Source organism: Fulmarus glacialis, unplaced genomic scaffold (genome assembly GCF_000690835.1).
Source record: "Fulmarus glacialis isolate BGI_N327 unplaced genomic scaffold, ASM69083v1 scaffold9533, whole genome shotgun sequence".
NCBI classification, from domain to species: domain Eukaryota; kingdom Metazoa; phylum Chordata; class Aves; order Procellariiformes; family Procellariidae; genus Fulmarus; species Fulmarus glacialis.
This window is the reverse complement of record NW_009204931.1, coordinates 45,086-63,989: the sequence shown is the minus strand read 5'-3', so window position 1 is coordinate 63,989 and position 18,904 is coordinate 45,086. Positions and strand designations below refer to the sequence as shown.

The 18,904-nt window shown below is 43.5% G+C and overlaps 1 protein-coding gene across 3 annotated transcripts in view; it reads left to right on the top strand.

The window, feature by feature from the left end:
* The window catches only part of GRIA1 (glutamate receptor, ionotropic, AMPA 1), a 125,229-nt gene that overhangs the window by 94,496 nt on the left and 11,829 nt on the right, over positions 1-18,904 (top strand). For all 3 annotated transcript variants that reach the window (XM_009575188.1, XM_009575187.1, XM_009575189.1), the window contains 2 exons: positions 13,414-13,612; positions 14,168-14,415. In XM_009575188.1, the coding sequence (XP_009573483.1) occupies positions 13,414-13,612; positions 14,168-14,415 (447 nt within the window). The remainder of the gene's footprint in view (positions 1-13,413; positions 13,613-14,167; positions 14,416-18,904) is intronic.

The window sequence follows — 18,904 nt, the reverse complement described above, 5'->3', positions numbered from 1 at the left end:
GCAGGAAGAGTTTCTGTGCTGGCTGGTCTGTGCAAGGTGCCGTAAGAGAGCACTGCTAGGAGGTGGTTGGGCCATACCAGTGTGCCCTAAAGACGCCCTAAAGCGGGTGTTTACCGCGTGCAAGGAGACATGGCGCAAGATGCAATTCACCCTTCAGCTGGCTTGGGATAAAGAGTTAGATGGGTCTTGACTTGCCTGCAGAGTCCAGACCTGGAGCCCGTGCAGGTGCAGCGGCACGGGCCGAGCAGTGACCCCCTGGCTGGGGGGAAGGTGCTGCTTAGGGAGGTTTGCTCGCAGAGATGATGAATGAATGCACTCTGAGGTGGGAAGGAGAGATAAAAATGCTGGCTGCTATCCAGTCAATAGATACAATCTATTATTTATAGGCATCTTGTGGACATCATTATTTGTTTTTAGAGACATGGAAACAGTGTGCTCTGGCTGATCTATATAGTGTGTAGCTGGGCTTGTATTTCACTGCACTCCTTTGCAGGCTTTCTGTTGCATTCAATCATAGCGGTTTGTCTGTGGAAGAGCAAGTACGGTATATATATTATGTACCTGTAATTAATGCTGAATGTTTTCTTCTGCTATTTTCCCTGTTTATTTACATTTCTTTTTAGATCAATTGAAAAAATCATAGGAGACTTCAGCCATAGAGCTGGTGGAAATAACAGCAAAATTGCTCCACAAATCGTTGAGGGTTTTTTTCCTAAACCAGCTTCTAGAAATTTTGAAAAACAGCAGCACTTTTAAGTTTCGTCAGGATGTTCCTAGTACTGAAAGATTTTATCCAATTTTAGACAAGATCTAAATCATAAATTTGTTAGGACAAAAAATTTCTTTTTTTTTAGTGAGAGATTCTATTTCAGTTGTTTCAAGGAAATTATTTCTGTTCTGTCCTTTGTTAACTTACATTTGCAGGGTACTTACTTATTTTGCTAAAAATCTAGTATTAGGGAAATTGGAATCAGCTGCATTTAGCAATTAGAAGGATTTTAATTTCTTCCTGAAATGAAAGCTAAGCTTCGGTGTTCATTTGGCAACTCTTCTTGATTTCAGTAGGCGTCTTCTCTGACACTCCAAGCATCTGCCTGTCTTTTTGGCCTGATGCACAGTTCTGGTGTTGTCCTTGCAGTACCCATTATAACCTTAAACCTTAACTTGTCCTGAAGAGTCACTGGAGAGCTGTGCAAGCTGTCCCAAGGCACGAGTCCCACAAGCAATGAGAAAAGATTTGTGCTTTTTTTTTTTTCCCCTCGCACTGTTTGCACAGGAAGGTCTAGGGGTGATGGTGTGGAGCTCACCAGCAGGGCTTGCTAAAGCCTCTCTGGGGACATGGAGACAGTGTGCTTGCTCCTACAGACCAGGTTGCTGACTGCCAGTTGGATTCACTGTGCAGTCTCGAGGAAAAGGGCATATTTTTGCAATGAAGGAAGCAGCAGTTTGTCGTTTCCTCGGGGAGCACATGCAACCTGCAGCTCATACTGGGGCTGCCCTGGGGGAGAAGGAAGACAAACCAGCCTGGGAGCAAGGGTGGTTCAGCATCCCTGCTACTCCTGCTTCAATGTGGGTTGAATCCGGGAGCCTTGAAGGCTTGTCCATGGGGACAAAGCTCAGGACCATTTATTTTCGGCAGTTTGCTTGAACAGGTGAGCTGAGGTTGGTCTTTAAGAATAAAAGTAAAAAATTAGGATTTCAACTTCTGGAAAAGTCTTCTTTCCTTTTAAAAGTGTACCAAATGATTTTGCAATTATCTCTACCTGGCAGAGTTAATTATGTCCAGGGAGAGGAAATTCAGGTCACAGGGTAACAGCAGTACTTGTAAATCACCAGGAACTGATGACCACACTTATTTCTGAAACGCGCTTAACCAGGGAAAGTGACTCACCAGCGGAGCAGCTTGACAAATTGAACAATATCTAACAGTCCCCTTTGGAGCTTGTGCACTTCCATGGCAACCAAAATGTGGCAGCCAGGGGAAAATGGAAATTCTTTTAAAATAGTCATCCTTGCTATCCTCTTTTTCATTTGGAAGAACGCTGAAGGATACAGAGGACTCAGAGGAAGGAAATAACTAACTGAATGTAGTTGGAAAAATGCAGTTTCATCTGTAAAGGAAAAATGAATCTTTTGGATTTCCACACTCTGCTATCTGAAAATTTCTAAATGCTGCAGAGGTAATGAATGTTTCCCTCACTGACCTGTAGGCCACTTCCTCGGGATGGTTTCCCCATCAGGCACATCTAGTCACTCTTCCACAGCTCTGACTTCAGGCCTTTACCATTGAGGTTGCTGGGGGACAGCAAGAAATTTGCTGAAAGTCCCCCCATTGAGTGACAGATTTACTAATCATTCTACCAGCTGTGTTTAAAATAGGAAGTCAAACACTTGCTCCAAAAGCAGATTTATTAAGCTAAAAATATATTTGCTATCTCCTTCTTCAGGACTAAATAAATGTTTCTCGTATTTTTGATTGAAAACAAAGTTAAAAATAGCAGGGGGGAAAATGCATCGCCTAGTTTTTTAATCTATTGGGAAGTTTTATTAGGACATCTGTGATGTGGAAATGGCATGTGCTGCTTGCGTTTCTAGTGCTGTGCACTGGCTCAGGATTGTGAGTGGCACTAAGATTTATAGGGGTGCCTCTGAGATTGATAGCCTTCTCCATGACTCCGACAGGACCCTCTGAGGCTCCAGGGACTCCCTATTATGCTGTGCTCCGACTTGCCAGTTTTCAGTCAGTAAGAGAAACACACTTTCTCTTTTCATTTTCTTCTCTCCTGATAACCTGTTATCCCCAAGCAGTCGGCTCAGCTGGAGTCTGACATCCTCCAAGCTGCAGTCAGGACTGTGCACGGTTGTGTCTTCCTAATAGCTAGGTCGGTTGCCAAGTGTTTTTGTCAAAGAGTAAGTGTTGTGAGGAGCTGAATGACCTCCATCTCCCTGAAGTGGTGTCCTCTGCAAGGCCGCTTGTCACACACTGCTTCAGTGTTGGCACTCCAGAAAAATATTGTAGCTAAGATGGGAAACTCTGAGCATGTTTTCACAGGGAAGCCCTGCTTAAATAACTCTTCCATATGCTGTACATCACTTTTATCAGCACTAAGATATCATGTGCACACTGTCTGGATACACAGTCAAATGAGCATTGAATTCTTCAATTCAAATTGTTCTGGTTTACAACACACAGAGCATCCACAGCTGCTCTTCGCTGATTTAATCCCCAGAGCTGGCCAAAACCTCATGGCCTTCCACTGGGAGGCTCAGAGTACCTCTCTTATTCTACCTGAGTTTGGGATTTATTGTACCTATTCTGCTTTTGTCCCAGATTTCATCCCAACTCTTTGTCCTGGTAACTGGGAAAGCACCATACCCCCTTTTCACATCATAACACCCCAAAATGGTGAGCAGGCAAAGACAAATTTTTGTCCCAGATTTCATCCCAACTCTTTGTCCTGGTAACTGGGAAAGCACCATACCCCCTTTTCACAAGAAGTTTGGGAATGCTTACATACAGTGAGCAATGTCCATCGTAACACCCCAAAATGGTGAGCAGGCGAAGACAAATTTATTGAAATATGACAGAGGTGCTAGGTTGCTCATTGTGAAAGTCTTGATGAAGCTGAGTAATTGGGAAAAGCAAAATGTGAGTCATGCTAAGAAATAGGAGCGAAAGCCTTGCTGTGCTTGGACGGAGTATGGAGTTGGAAGAGGCAGAGCATGGAGTCACCTCTGAAGTCCTCCATGATGGAGTCTTGGTCTCCATTCCATTTTCACTTGGATCAAAGGAGCCAAGTGACAGCTAGGGGCCACCTGATTCATGTAATCAAATGGTAGGAAAGGCCATACAGCTCGTGTACGCACCCTTTTCTTTAAGCAGTAGCATACTTTATGGCATTCCATCTATTTAATAAAATCATCCAGTAATTCTGATTAATGCCTACCCAGAAGAGTTGCTGCTTACCCTTAGATCCAAAGGCTAAGCAGCAATAATCCAATCATGGTAGTCATAACTTACTACTTTGATCTTCAGATAAAAGAGCCCATAGAAGTGCAAAAGTGTTACATCACCGTTATTTGGACAACTTCAAAGCATGTTATATACACTAATGAATTCTCCCAACACAGTCTGGTGAGAAGTAATAGGAGTCAAATGTGTGAACAGAGGAGTAGAAAGGAAGAGGGGAGAAGATGAGTCCTCATATGGTGAAAGGGAAAAGCAGTAAAAATAAGTACCGGTACACTGTAGATAGGTGCAAGATGTGAAGAGGGATACACAAGGGCCCAGCTGCAGGAGTGAAGCACACGGGATGCTCTCTCCTAGGAGGAATTTTCTCTTGTCTCTCATTTTTTGAAGCTTTCAATAAGAAGCAAGACCTCAGGCTGCAGCGTGGCAAACAGAGGGAGGGGGCAGCTTTTCATCTCAGCAGTGTTTCCAAAGCCTTCAAAAATTAAAAAAAAAAATCACTAAATGAATCTTAGCAGGTGAAATAGGGGCAGCAGAAACACTGAACATGTGTACCCTTCACAGTTTGGGAGTTTTAATGTTAAAAGACAGGCACTCCTGTGCACATAAAGCTCTTCTAAAGAACACTGGCAGGGGAGACCAGACTCATTTCTCACCACTTCTACAAGGGATACAGTATGCCCTTGTAGAAAAAAGAAAGGCTCAAAAGTGAAAGTAGAGAAAATGTAACTTGTACAGTCTTGGTGAGGGATCACATTTTAAATTAGAAATGAGAGAGAAAAGGAAGGGAATATTTGGCAATATTGCTCAGAGTGAAAATCTTCCAGTGCAGAAAATACTCTCCTCCCAGAAAAGGCCTTTCTCTCGTCAGATTGGGAAATCTAACAAAAGACAGAGAAAAAAAACAGAGCAAAAAGAACCAAGGCAAGGCACCCTGGAAGAAGTCTGAACTAGGTTGTTGTAACATCAGAAGTCTCAGAAATGGAGCTCTAAATTGTGAGTACATGTAGATGGCTAAAGATCTTGGAAAAATGAAGAACTGGTAGCATATAATCCAAACTATATTAAATCGCTAGGGAAAAAAAAGCTTCTTATCACCGGACTTTGAAGAAGAGCCTGAGGGAGAGCACATGAAATCTAGCAACAGAGCAAAGGACATTAGCACAATAGGCTGTTGTTTAAAAAGAAGGATGAGTGCTGTTAGATTTGGGGCCACCTGAGGTTGAGGAAGTTCCTGAGTAATGAATCCCCTGGGGCGCTCCAGCGAGTGCTTCTGACAAAATTTTGTGCTTGTCACCTTGTGAGTTTTTCCTCAGCAAAGCAAACAAATGTCACCAAAGTGAGAAAAATACGTGAAGAGCCTTTTTTACAGTGAAATTTTTTGCTCAAAGGCATGACAAGAGCCGTTTTTTTTCCTTGTAGCAAAAGCTGGCAAAACTGCAGAAGAGGGATGACTTTGCCTTTCACCAGAGCTGCTGAGCAGCCCGAAGTGACCACGTGTTTCTCAGCAAACCTCTATCTAAACATTCGTCCCTTACATGCTTTAACTTGGTCAGCTCTGAATTGGTCAGGCAGTTGGACTAGATAATCGTTGTAGGTCCCTTCCAGCTGAAAATAGTCTAGTCTAGTCTAAACTACCCTGCTTTGCAACACGGAGAAGGCACACTGTGCCTGTACTTAAGAGGATGGCAGTGTATTTCTTTGGATCTATCTGTTCTGCCTTTCAGCCACACTTATTTTTTCTTAGGGTTCCACCCTCTATCCTAGCCCTTTCTTTAAAATGTTTTGGTTTTTTTTTTAGCAGCCCCCTGGAAAAGTTGGGTGTATTATCCTGCTCTTTTAGGGATAAGCATCTCATTTCAGCAGCCAGTTCTGACTGCTCAGGGACAGCGGCTCCCTCAAGTGAAGGACATACCTCAGCTCTGCAGTTCTGCTCTGTAGGAGTGGGTTTATACCATGGGTGGTACATGGGTCCTGCTCAAGTTGAGGAGGGCTGGTTGCCCCCATCGGTCCATGCTTGCTTGGCATCTAGTGCTTCCAACATCATACCTCATTAGTTGAGCAGGTGAGTTGCGCTGGTTGCGTGTCAGCAGGGTGCATTTTGTGGCCACTGAAGACCACAGGAGGGCACAACCTGCAGAGAGCTATTGAGTCCATTAATTAGCCCCTGCATAGCTGGGCCTATTTGATGGTACCTCTGCCTGCTGGGATTGAGTCTCTCAGGAAGGGGAAGTGAGCAAAGACGCAGCTCAGAGGTAAATTCCTCCTGGTGACCAATGTTTCAGGCCACCCACCCAGCTGAAATTCATAAATGTGATTCATCTTCTTGTCCCACAGCTGAAATAGGGAGATGAAGTAAGCTACCCTGGATCCCATAAAGTGGCAGGGCTTCCCAAGGAACAAAAAAAAGAGCTTCTGGATGCTAGTCCTCTGGTTAGGATGTTAGGTACCTCTTGTCTGTCAAAATGCTTAGTGAATGTCTTGAAAACAGCACGTAGCTGCTCCATGTAGTCATGCTTATACTTAGCACTGCAGCAATCCAAGCTCCAATGACTAGAGAACCGCAAGTGGCATGATGCATTTCTGACTAAGCAGGAAAACTCATTTTAGAAAGAGGTTTTGCCCGATAAAGGGAAATTGAAGAAAAAAGTGCCAACATATTCTGCAAAAGAAGAGATTAAATGGTAGGAGAGGGACCATATACTGCTGTCCAAGGCCATTAGCTTAGGCAGAAAGAAACAGTAAATAAACTATGACTTACAATTAAAGCCTCACAGATACACATCCTCCCATTGAATCTGGAGATTCTGCATATTTGCAGACAATATGTTCAGTCGTTGCAATATTTACACAGCAAGTGACCCCAAGGCCCCTTTGTAAAAGGACTTCTGCTGGGATTCTGCAATTCATATTGCCTCCTTCTGGCTTTGGGGGTTGGATGAGCTGGCGTGATTTGCCTGAAAACATGAGAAAGAGCAGATCTCCAGCCCATATACAAAGGTTAAGAAGCTCTCAAATTTTTTCCTTTTTTTTTTTGAAACAAAAATTAGAAAAAGAAAAGCAGGAGAGAGACAGCACGGGACTCCCAGTACCTGTGCACCCTCAGCTTTCTTACCCTGTCTTACTGGTTAATGTTACTCACAGTGAAGCAAAATGTTACTCACAGGGAAGCAGCTGTTACCTCTGTAGAAAAGTTATGAGGGGAGCAGAAGAAGGAATTTGTACCACTGGGAGAGGTAAATGAGAATGTCAATAGAAAACATTCTTACTTCTGTGTTTGTAAGGGCTCTCTTGACGCTCCGTGTTAAAGCCCAGCACTGCAGTTGGGACTCCAGACTCTTGTACCAGGAGGTAGGATTCAATAATAAGTAAATGCAAACTAATAATGGCAAGAAAATTAATAATACAGCATTGACAGAGAAATATGCATTATAATCTCTCCAATTTCATGACAAACAGTTGGTAGCTCATTCAAAACTATCCGTGGCATAGCAGAGCATAAGAGGATAAGAGCTTTGCAGCATGTGCATGATGGATGCACCCAGAGCTGCTCCCAGTTCCACAACCCCACGCTAAGTTTGTTCCTCTATCTATGACTGTTCACAGACTTTTCAAGCAAATCCAGGATTCATGTCAGGGTCAGAGATAAAATGGTGAGACTAGTCTTGTCAGATGGTCTGTGACACACAGAAAAAGCAAAGCTTATTTACATTGACCGAGTTCAATGTTGAAAATTTGTTTAAAATAAGAGCAAAACTGGAGCAAAGTGTTTGCAACTAATCCACTATCAAGTCAACCTTAAGATAGACCGATGAAATTATCTAGAGTCAGTAACAAATTAGCAGAGCAGGGTCAGAGATTAGAGAATCTGTGTGGGTAGAAGACCAAGAGTGGATTTGACCTACAACCAGTAGAACAAGCTTTTCTTTCAACAGTTTTGCATAAATTAATTCAGTGACAAATATGTCAGTTGACTAAGTGAGCCTTTATTAGAATTGAATTTAACAGCAGATCTGGGAAATCCTCCCAAAGCAACTATGCCTTTAGAATCCCAGATTTGCACTTCTAATTAAAACACTGTCAGTTTAGGTGTAATTCTCCGTAAGAGATGGATTTGGGCAGGGGGAAGGGAGAAGTGGGAGAGAACTGAGCTGCTGCTTGAACATTTTTCCAATGAGGTTTCCTTTGTATTTTTTCTGATGATCTTAATGTTTTTCGCAAAAGTGTATGATGCTCTTCTAATAAGATGGCAAAGCAGAGGCAAACTCCTGTCAGCTTCTCCTACCTTCCGTAAGGGATAAGATCAAAGAGCAAATTGTTTGATCAAGGATTGCATTTTGTTTTAAGAAATAAGGATTATAGCTGCATGATTTTCTTTTGTCTGTGAAGAATCCATCAATGCTAAGGCTAGAACATAAAAAAAAATCACTTAATGGGAACAAAGGGAACTTACAATTCTTTTCTGTTTTCTACCAGCAAAATGCAATTGCTTTTGCAAGGAAAGGTAAAAAAAAAAGTCATCTGAGTGAGAAAATCAAAATTATTAGTTTCAGCTTGGTCATTTGCAGTTTTTCCATTAGACAGATATAAAATAGCACATTCCAGAATTATCTTTTAAATTATACACGTGGTAGGTAAGGGTTTAATGTATTATAAAAGCTGAAAGAAAATTATTTGTAATGAGAAAGCAGAAACAAAATTGTTTACCATGTTAAAATTATACCTTTTAGCCTTTCAGAAATGAAACATTAAATAATAGAAAAATGCAAAGCTTGGATGGACCCAAACCAACCATTTTCGGAACGCTACTTTTAGAAGACATTTGCGACCGTTATCTTTTCATTCCAATTCAGAATATTAAGGTTTCATTTACAATTTCAGAATTTTCCACGGTGCTGAAATTCTGGTTCCCAGCCAGCTCTAATTTTAAGTAGATTGTGCACCATGGATATTGAGGGCAGAGTATTTACTATTCACTCCTGCAAGGGTAATGTTGGAAAGGAGTGCTTCGTTCTTGCTACTGTTCTGTGGGGGGCAGGCAGGACCACAAGTCAGGGAGAGGACTGGAGAGGTGATTTTAGCCAGCACAGGCAGGGCTAGAAGAAGAAATGAAGAGATCTTAATTAGGATTGTGTAAGAAAGAAGAGTGTAGGTGTAGGAGGAATAATATAGATTGAAAAATGTGCAGTCAAGTCTATCTAGCTATTTCATCCCTTTCTGCATCCCAGAATTAGCCATTCATTAAAGCCTCTTTCACTGTTATCTTTGCTTATTTTATTCTGATTTTTTTTAGATCCTGCTATTCACAAGTATTACTATGGTAATGGATGTAAATAAATCCAGAGGTCAAATAGACAAATCCAAACATGCGAACCTTAGCATATCTTTAAAGTACTAAACAGTGTGTTCCATCTCACCTTAGCCCCGCAGAGGACTGAGTCACTAACTCGTTTCCACACAGCAGAGAGCTGATTGCCTTCACGTTATGCTTGAATGGGTATGGGGACATGTAAATTCTCAATGCAAGAGGATTTAAGCCCCATACTGCCTATTAGTGAAGAGAAATGAACTTTGCTAGGGCTCAAGCTGCAGAACATTTGTTAGTCAAGTGGAAGGTCATTTTCTGTTATCTACTGTGGAGTGAGATTTTCAAAACCTCAAAGTGACTTAAAAGTACAAGGTATATCTACTCCTCCGTGACTGCTTTTACTAGAGCATAAACGTAACTCCAAGTCCCACTGGCTTTCGACCAGGCTTTTACCTCCCAAGTATTGAAGTCACTTCTAGAAATGGGACATTACCTCCTAAATTACAAAGGCACTTTTGCAAATGTGTCCCGTGATGGTAGCACTGCTGCTTTCCTGCTTGGTCTACAGAAGTAACAGAATGAGATCGTAATGGATATTGTCTTTCCAACCACTTGCTTCTGGTAAGCAGTAACAGGCTTTTGCTCAAAATCTAATTAGGCAATATGGTTATCCAGAGAAACCCAACTTGTCCTGTTTAACCTGTCTTCACTGCTGTTGAGCTGTAGGGATGTCATATGGGATCGCATCTGCTTGTGTGATGTTTCATCATGACGCTCCCTTATGTTAGATGCTGCACAACCACAGAGCGAAAGGACGATGACCTGTAGAGCCCGTACACTGAGTGTTTTCTCTGCTCTGTATTTACAGCAGTTTAGATTCACAGCTTCTAGCTCCAAGTCAATCTAGAAATCAGGGCAAACATTGCCCATTAGCAACGTCTGCAACAAAACATCACACACGTGGAGCCCTAGCCATGCTGGCAGTCATAGCAAGCTGTTTATCTACTCTTCTTTCCTCCACTGTCTATAAGAGCGAGCACTCACCTCCTCCCAACATCTCATGTGATGAGGAGAAATGACCAGCACCAGCAGCAAACACAGCCCAGATGAGACTGGTGGATGATACAGACGTGCATCCTGTCCCATCTGGCTCCCATGGGGAAGAAGCTACAGCCCCCTCTCCCTCTTTCCCCAGCCCTCCTTGTTACCTCCGAGTCTCAATATCCCACAGTTCCTTTTTCATGCTGTCAGTGCCAGGTGCAGAGCTGGGAAGCAGAAGCCATCTGCAGTTGACAGCAGGCAGCCCCCGTGGGATAAGCCAGTAATGAATATCACCAGGATGTCGAGGGTCTAGAGGCAGGAATCCGGCTGACTGATGCTGAAGGGATTGAAACAAGTTGCAGAAATATCCCAGCTTCGTCAGGAAGAAAAGGCTGTGTAATTTGCAGCTGGAGATGAATGTGATTATTTGCCATGCAAATGGATTTTGCCAGCTCAAAGTGGCCTTCATCAGCAGAGATTGTTGTATTTGACATTATCCGGTTTCTTTTGTTTAATGCCTCGGTGCCTTTTCTGAACACTTCCTTCCCTGAGCACACGTCACCCAGACTAATTAAAGACAGGTATTTTTTTCCTCTTCCCATCAATCTGAAGACATGTGAGCAGAATCCATAGCTGCCTCCTCTCCGATCCCTCTCCAAATACAAAACAAAAAGTAAAGTCGTTTGCACTGATAGTCCTGCAGGCTGAGTATTCTCCGCAGATTGGAAGCACGACGGTCACATTTATGTCAACTAACTTCAGCTACTTAAAAATTAGCTGTTTAGTCCAACCTAGTCATCCCAGTTCCTTCAAAATTCAATAGGGAGGGAGGTCTGCAGGGGGGACCTCCTCCCAACATGAGATAGATGGGGTGAATCATCCCTGGAGGTCCCTATTCATCTCCAGAGCTTGTTTGGTGAGTATGTCTCTCTTAGAGAGTTAAAGATAGGGTAGAAGAACAGTGCCCATCTGCCTGCCTTGCCCACAGCACTCCCACAACAAACCTCTGATCCCCCTCTCTGGCTGGCAGTGATGGGGAGGCGTAAAAAGAAAGTAATCTGGGATGAGGGAGCATGGGTCTGCTTAGCCATGTTGCTGCAGTTGCCAACGAAGGAGCGGGGTTGTGTGAGACACTGCAGGGCAGGGTAACCAGCATACAGCTTATGGTTGGAAACCATACCTGAAAAAATCTTCTTTGTCATACCTTTCTTGCCTTTAAGATGTGGGTGATTAAGAAAAGAATTTGTGAACTCCCTACAGTATCACCTTGGAGGTGGGTCCTGCAGATTTCCCTGAAAGATCTTGAAAGGTGGATCCTTCAAAGTCATTCATGGAGCTTGGGTTTGTGGTGAGATGGACTTTGCTGCCCGGTTTCAGAAAAGCCCATGGATGAAGAAACCAAAGGGGAGGGCAGAGGCTCTGTTCCGAAATGAGGCCCCTGTGCAGAGGAAAGCCCAACCCATCTCTAACCGTAGAAATCCTTTCAGTCACATCTGTAAAATACACCGCTTGTCCTTTCTGTCGCTGTAATCCCTTGCAGTCACGTTTCCTGCAGTTTCTCTCAGCCACGGGTGAAAGCTGCTGTGATCATTCTCCAGGAGTGCGGGGCTGACAGTGCTGTGGTGGGATGGGTCTTATTTCCACATATTAAAACACGTGCTTTCTGCTCTGCCCCGTGTGCTGCGTGCGTGGGAGCTCAGTCGCAAAGCCTGCTTTCTGCTGGGAAGTGATCTCAAAGAGTTTTGACTAAAGAGATTTCAGGGTGGGTTGATCTAACCAGGGAGATGACGTGACGTCTGCGGGAGCAGCTCCCCTCACATCAGCAGTGTTTAAAACCAGACTGGACAAACTGGAAGGGTGAAACCTAGATAAGTCGTGCAGCTGGTGGGCTATGTGGGTTTAGCCTCTTTCCAGCTCTAATTTTGGTGATTAACAAGGTGTAGTTTTTTTCCCTCAATGGAGCGATGGAGCATGCAGGTTGGTTTGTCAAGTTGTGTTAAACCACAGTAAACCATAGCAGCTGGACCCAAGGCTTCACGTAGACCTGGACATGGCATAGCACGCACTATCATAAGCTGGTCCAGTTCCAGCTGGACTGGGATATCTCTGTTACCACCCGATACACTGTGTTTCTGTGGAGTGACTCAGGTCAGCTGAAAGGCAGTGCTGAGACATGGTCCCCCACAGAGAAATAAACAGTTTTTCTCATGGGCAGGTCCTCCCTAGGCAGACTGTCTGGCTTTATAAAATAGCATTGGAAGTTACCTTCTGTCTGGGACAGTGCTCTGCATCTAGAGAAGGAGCATATAAATAATTTAGACAGAATGAATGAATACTGACATCACTCTCAAATTATTTTTCATTCTTAAAAATGATTTGAAAATATTTTAATATAAATTAATGCCTGCTTGACTTATTTGCCTCTATAGCTATCCAATGGTTACAGATAATTGGCTATTTGATTGCAGCGAGTGCAAAATACCTAGATTTTAGGCATTATTATGAACATCTTGTCTAACCATCTGCTGAATACAAAACAGAGGATGTCAGTAGGCAAATTATTCATTAAAGCCGTAGCTCCTCTCTGAGCTTCAATATGTCTCATAGAAAAACACAGAGTTTTGATTTTTAAACTTCAGGTGATGGAGGAGTTGACCTAGTGATCCCAGCTGGTCTGTATATCTGGTCTGGCCCCATGCTGGTGCTCCTTCCCGCTGTGGGTACATGCCACAACACAGACCTCGCCAGAACTACTATTTGGATGGGCATTGCCCTGCCCAGCTAAACCTTCCTCGTAGTTGTCTCCATGTCTTATTATTAATATTATTACATACACTGAAAGGAATTGAAAATCAAAGCAAATTCAATCAGTTCATTGCTGATTTTTTTTCACTGTGAATTTTTTATCCTCCCTCTAATTGGATTGACACCTTGAAAAGTAGATTGAGAACTGAGACAGACCTTTGGCTTCCCTGGAAGTGGCTGGAGAACGTGACTTTGGGTAAATGCCCAGGTAAACGATGGGCCTGCAAGAGCGAGCTGCACTTTTTGGACCTCCACACCCCTCCTGTCTGACTCTCCTCTCTGTGTCCAGGTCTCTCTCCGGACGCATAGTTGGTGGTGTCTGGTGGTTCTTCACCTTGATCATCATATCCTCCTACACAGCTAACCTGGCTGCCTTCCTCACCGTGGAAAGGATGGTTTCTCCCATCGAGAGTGCAGAGGACTTGGCCAAGCAGACAGAAATCGCCTATGGGACCCTGGAAGCTGGCTCCACTAAAGAATTTTTCAGGGTAAAAAGGAAACGTTAATGCAAGCATTTTGATTAGCCCCTTGTTTGACAAGTCCTCCAGGTCCGTCCTCTCTCATCTTCAGCGCAGGTCTGATTTTTTTCTCTTGCTTCCCTTTAGCATGTTAGGATCTGATGAGTTTGTCTTTTGAACAGCAAAAATCCAGTTTTCCCTGTGCTGCTCAGAAGGCTGGCTGTGTCTCCAGTACGTGTGATATTCTGCAATTGTAAACACAGATATGGAATATCCATGTCCTTCCCCACGTTACCGAGGAGCTACTCTGAGCAGCTCCAAAAGAAACCATCTCCTGATTTCCAGCTTGGTTTGCCCTTGGTTTGATCCGCAAAATCACTTGCCGTACCCAAATATGTGGCAGAAATCAGAGGCTGATCTGGGCCCTGACGCAGAAATGGCAGGAGGTTCGTTAATATCCCGTTACCCCTTTTGCCTTCCTTGGCCCATCCGATATGTGGGTATGTGTTCAGTCCAAGCTGGAAATCTCAGCTGGCACCCAAACCTCTATTAATGCTTCTGTTGGGTTTCTGCTGTCCTACATAGCGATCCAAAATAGCAGTGTTTGAGAAGATGTGGACATACATGAAGTCAGCCGAACCCTCCGTTTTTGTGAGGACGACAGAAGAGGGGATGATCCGCGTGAGGAAGTCGAAAGGGAAGTATGCCTACCTGTTGGAGTCCACGATGAACGAGTACATCGAGCAGCGGAAGCCCTGTGACACCATGAAGGTGGGAGGTAACTTGGACTCCAAGGGCTATGGCATTGCAACGCCAAAGGGGTCTGCGCTGAGGTAAGTAGCTTGGATTTGCTTTCTTTTGCCAAACCCCCCAGCAAATCAATGTATGCACACAGTTCAATCTCCATTGCCATGTTAATCACAAAAGCTTGGGGTGTGGAGGTGGGAGAGGTGGAGGGAAATGGATATGAAAACTCAGTGTGATGTGCAGGGAAGTAAAACATCCAGCTCCCATTGAGCGGCAATGGGAGCATTTAATTATTCAAGCCCTGCATTTGGAACATTGGATCCTGGCTGATCCACTTGCTATGAATGTGTCTGCTTATTAGGTGATGGCAGGGGGGCTGCTGTGGTGTAACCATTGGTTTCACAGAGTATTATCCGGAAGGGATGCTCATCCTGTGCCATGTGAACTGCACAGCTTTGCAGAGTATGGTATTACCCTGGCTTGGATCCATGCTTGCAGAGGGAGTTCTCATGGGGAAAGCATTTTGGTGTTTCCTAAAATGAAATGCTGTTTGGGAGAGGTGGGAAGCCAGTTTTGAAAAAGTCCTGCAAAAGGTGTGCATTTTCATTGACTGAGTCAATTCAGATCCTGGCAAGTGCCAAATTTATAGCAAGTCCAAAGGGGCACAAGCCCTGCATTTCTGAGCCCAGACCTGCAGCTGTCACATGCCTTTGCCTACTGTCATATGAAATATCTTCAGAGACCTTCCTTTAAAAAGGAGAATCCCTAAAAAGTACAGACCCAGATCTGAGTTAGTAGCAGAGCTTGTGCCCTGCACACAGACTCCTCGACATGAGCTGCCCCCCTGCAAAGTGCATCATGCAAACTGAGCTGCTCAGAGCAGCATTACCACAATCTGCAAACTGGGATGGTGATCGGAGTCACACCAGAGGTGTGGTTCCTTTCGGCAGCAGCCATGCAAGTTCCTCGCATTACAATCATGAGGAATATGAGTTATAAGGTTTTAGTGGGACTAAGTCCTCAGAAGCCGTAGCTTTAAGTAATCTGATCAATGGTCCACCTCATTTAGTTACTTATTAAACATATTTTGATCAGAATATTTTTACCAAAATCGTGTGTGTGGCCTTATACTTGCTTGCTAACATAACCCAATGCAGAGACATTTAATCCATGGTCTCTGGATTACTAGAAACCAGCTGAGCATTTGCTGATGCATTTGTCTGGTCACACAGCTCCTGAGCCAAAGCCAGCCCAAAGAATCAAAGAAACATCAACTGCTAGTGGACGAGGCCCCAGGATTTTGATTACTAGATTTATTAAGTCAGCTCAAATTGGATTCAGCACTTCCCATATCAGCAATTGCTGGAGGTATCTTTAGAGAAGCTCATGAATGCAGTGCAGGCGGTCCAGAAGGCAATTCTTGCACCCAGTGTGGTTAAGGCTCTGAAATTACTTGGGGGCCTCCAAATGGAGGTAGATATATTCTCATAGCTTTGAGATGTTTTCTGTTGCAATCTCTCCAGTGTTTGTTTTCTGTCTTGCAAATATGGAAATTAGGATACAGGGCTGATTCTATTTATTTATTTATTTAAACATCAATCTTGTATCCTAATTTTGGTATTATAAAAACAAACAGGAACATCCTACCTGTCTTGTAATTGTTGGCATGTGAGGGAGCCATTTATCATACTTCTAAGAAAAATAAATAACAAAAAAGAAAATTGCATTGATTATTTTAATTTTGCAGCCCCAAACATCCCTCTGCTAAGCATGATTCCAAAAATTCCTAACATTTCTTTCTGTTTCCTCTTTTTCATCCCGGCTGCATGTAGAACAAATTTCTTACAGGCCTAATGGCAAAGGAGGAATGCTTGATTTTCCATCCAATGGTGTTTCTTTGGAACAGTTGCTGTCATTTTTTGTCCCATCATGTTTGTTTTGTTCCTGTTGTTTTAATTGTTTTAATCTTAGTAGTTCCCTACAGTCATCATGTCGTGTCTGTTTTCCCCTTGGGGTCCTGCATGTGAGAGGTTGCCCTCAGCAAGGTGACATTCATGAGGCATCTGTATAGCACGGACAGCCTGTCTCTTATTCAGGCTTCATCTTCACTCACTTCCACCCACAGAGTAAAAGCTCTGAGCCAGGTTTGGAGGTACATGTGAGCCAGGCCTATCTTAGATCAGGTGTGTTTTAGAAGCTGGGCTGCATTTTGATTTTTGCTGCGACTTGTCCCTTTTGTAGCTAGACCAGTTTCCTGCATTTAGGATAGCTGCTTAGGAGAGGATCCTAGAGAGATGCTAAATGAGATTTCACCATTGTTTTTCTTGCTTCTACATGGGAACACCACGCCAGGATATTGCCACAGATGAAGGAAAACAAGGTTGAAAATCCAGAAATAATTCTATGTGTTGTAGCAGGTGCAAACATCCCTCCCAGGCCATCAATTAGGTCTCTTGGGCTGCTGAAAGAGTTTGCTGCTTCCTCCAAATCTGGCTTTGAATATCTTTTGGCCTCCAGATGTTAAAATTCAGTTGTCGCTGAGAAGGGCGATGATGGGAGGGCGGAAATTATACCCTTCAACACCAGCTAGTTCAAGATGTGATCCTGTCTGACATGAGATAGTCATGCAGCTGCAAAACCCGTCCATTTACCTGGCAGGAGCTCTTCTCCGCTGTTGGACAAGTGATCAAAAAGAGGGCAAAAAGCCAAATTATCCAAAACAGAGGAACCCAAGAAACCCCATATGAGTCTGGACTCATGGAATAGCGAGGTTTTTGAGATAGAGATCTGGGAGGGCAAGTTCTTCAGAGCAGCCAGCCTGACAGCAAAGTTCCCTAAAATACAAGGGCGGTTTTCCTAGGGTCTATGAATAAACACAAAATGTTCCCTGTTAAAAATCTACCTCCCTTCAGGACCCCAGACCTCTCAGTCTTTTATCAAAATTCTCTCAGGATGAAGTACGGCTTGTTCTGTTTACTCCCCATGAGCTGAAGAAAGAGACAAATAACTGAAATGAAGCTTCCAAGGAAAGATAACACATAATGCTCAGCACATGGCCCCAAAAATCATATGGCTGATATTGTGCTCAGGGAAACTGCAATGCATTTACTTTGTTAACACCTTGTACCCACATAGAAGCTGCGATGTATTTTGGCTCATTAGTTAACTAATCTTTTGCAGATGGTTCAGCCATCAGAGTGCTAATTAACCTGTATTCTGTTTTAGAAGACAGAAATAATAATGATTTACTTAGTGTCAAATTCTTTCTGGAGCTACACTCACATGCTTCCATTAGCTTTAAAGGCAATCAAAGTTAGACTCTGACCACAATACCGTTACAGTAAAAAAGGGAAAATATTCAGCCATCTTCAAATCCACACCTTCGCCTTCTCTTGGACTGGTAGCAAGTTTGACTGCATCTGGATTTTGGTTTTTGAAGACTGGATTCTGCCTGAAGGAGGCTCCCAGTCCTTGTGAAGGCTTCAGTGCTTGGATGGGATCCCAACAGGCAGAGCCATCATGGGCTCGAGGAGGTCAGCACATCCCTCTTGCTCACAGCCAAGCTTTTTTAGAATTGTAATGTAAGAAAACAGCCCCTTGATGACATTTTCTTGGTGTGGTACTCAGTGCTACGTGCACAAATTCTCTGAAACGGGAGCTGCAAAGTCCTTGGCCTTTGTCAAGATCTGTTTTATTGATATTCAATGTCTGCTGGTGCCCTCCATCTATTCCATGCTTTTTAAAGCCCTCTCACATTTGTATCTTACTGTGCTTAGCTTTTTTCTTCTTTTTCATGCAAAAAATGAAATGCTGGTGTAGCATTGCACCTGATACCCAGCATCCAGAAACAAACTGTGCCTGTGTGCAGAGCCTATAAAACTCACTGCTGCACCTCCTGAGTCAAGCTGCTCTCTCGGATGTTTACCGCTGAAATCAGTGAGAAGTGTGTGAACACATCTGAAGGCAGGCTGTGGCACAGTTTGGGTTTTGCAGGCTATCCTAAATCCAGATCACTGGTCTTCTTTCTAAATGGTAGAGTCTGCTCAGCATCCAGACTCATGCAATGTTTTCCATGACTGGGGAGATGCATCTATGAAACATTCCAGCCATCCAAAAGTCCTAGGTGTTCTTGGGTGTGTATGTTTTAATGGTGCTGCAACCATCCCTTGACCTTTTGGAAACATGGCAATGATATCACAGGGCATACAGGGCTATTCATAGCTGACTATAATTGTCCAAAGTGAAGGAGTTTACTTCCCAAAGCATAAAAGGGCCTTAAGTCCCTGAGACATTGGGACATCTGGAAAACTCTTGAGGGAGGGAATGCAGACCTCAACATCAGATGAAACAAGATGACCAGGTTCTCTGTTGTGGTAGCATGGCCTTTCCACAGGGCTTCAGGAAAAGCAATGGTGACTACCACCAGTTGGGGATCCGCCCCTATGTTTCATACGTCCTAAAATGTCTGAAGTGTATCCCAACCATATGTTGATTTGAACATGTTAAAGTTCTTCTTGAATTGATTAAATGTTCTTTTTGTGTGTGTGTTACTTAATGAGAAATTATTGCTGATCA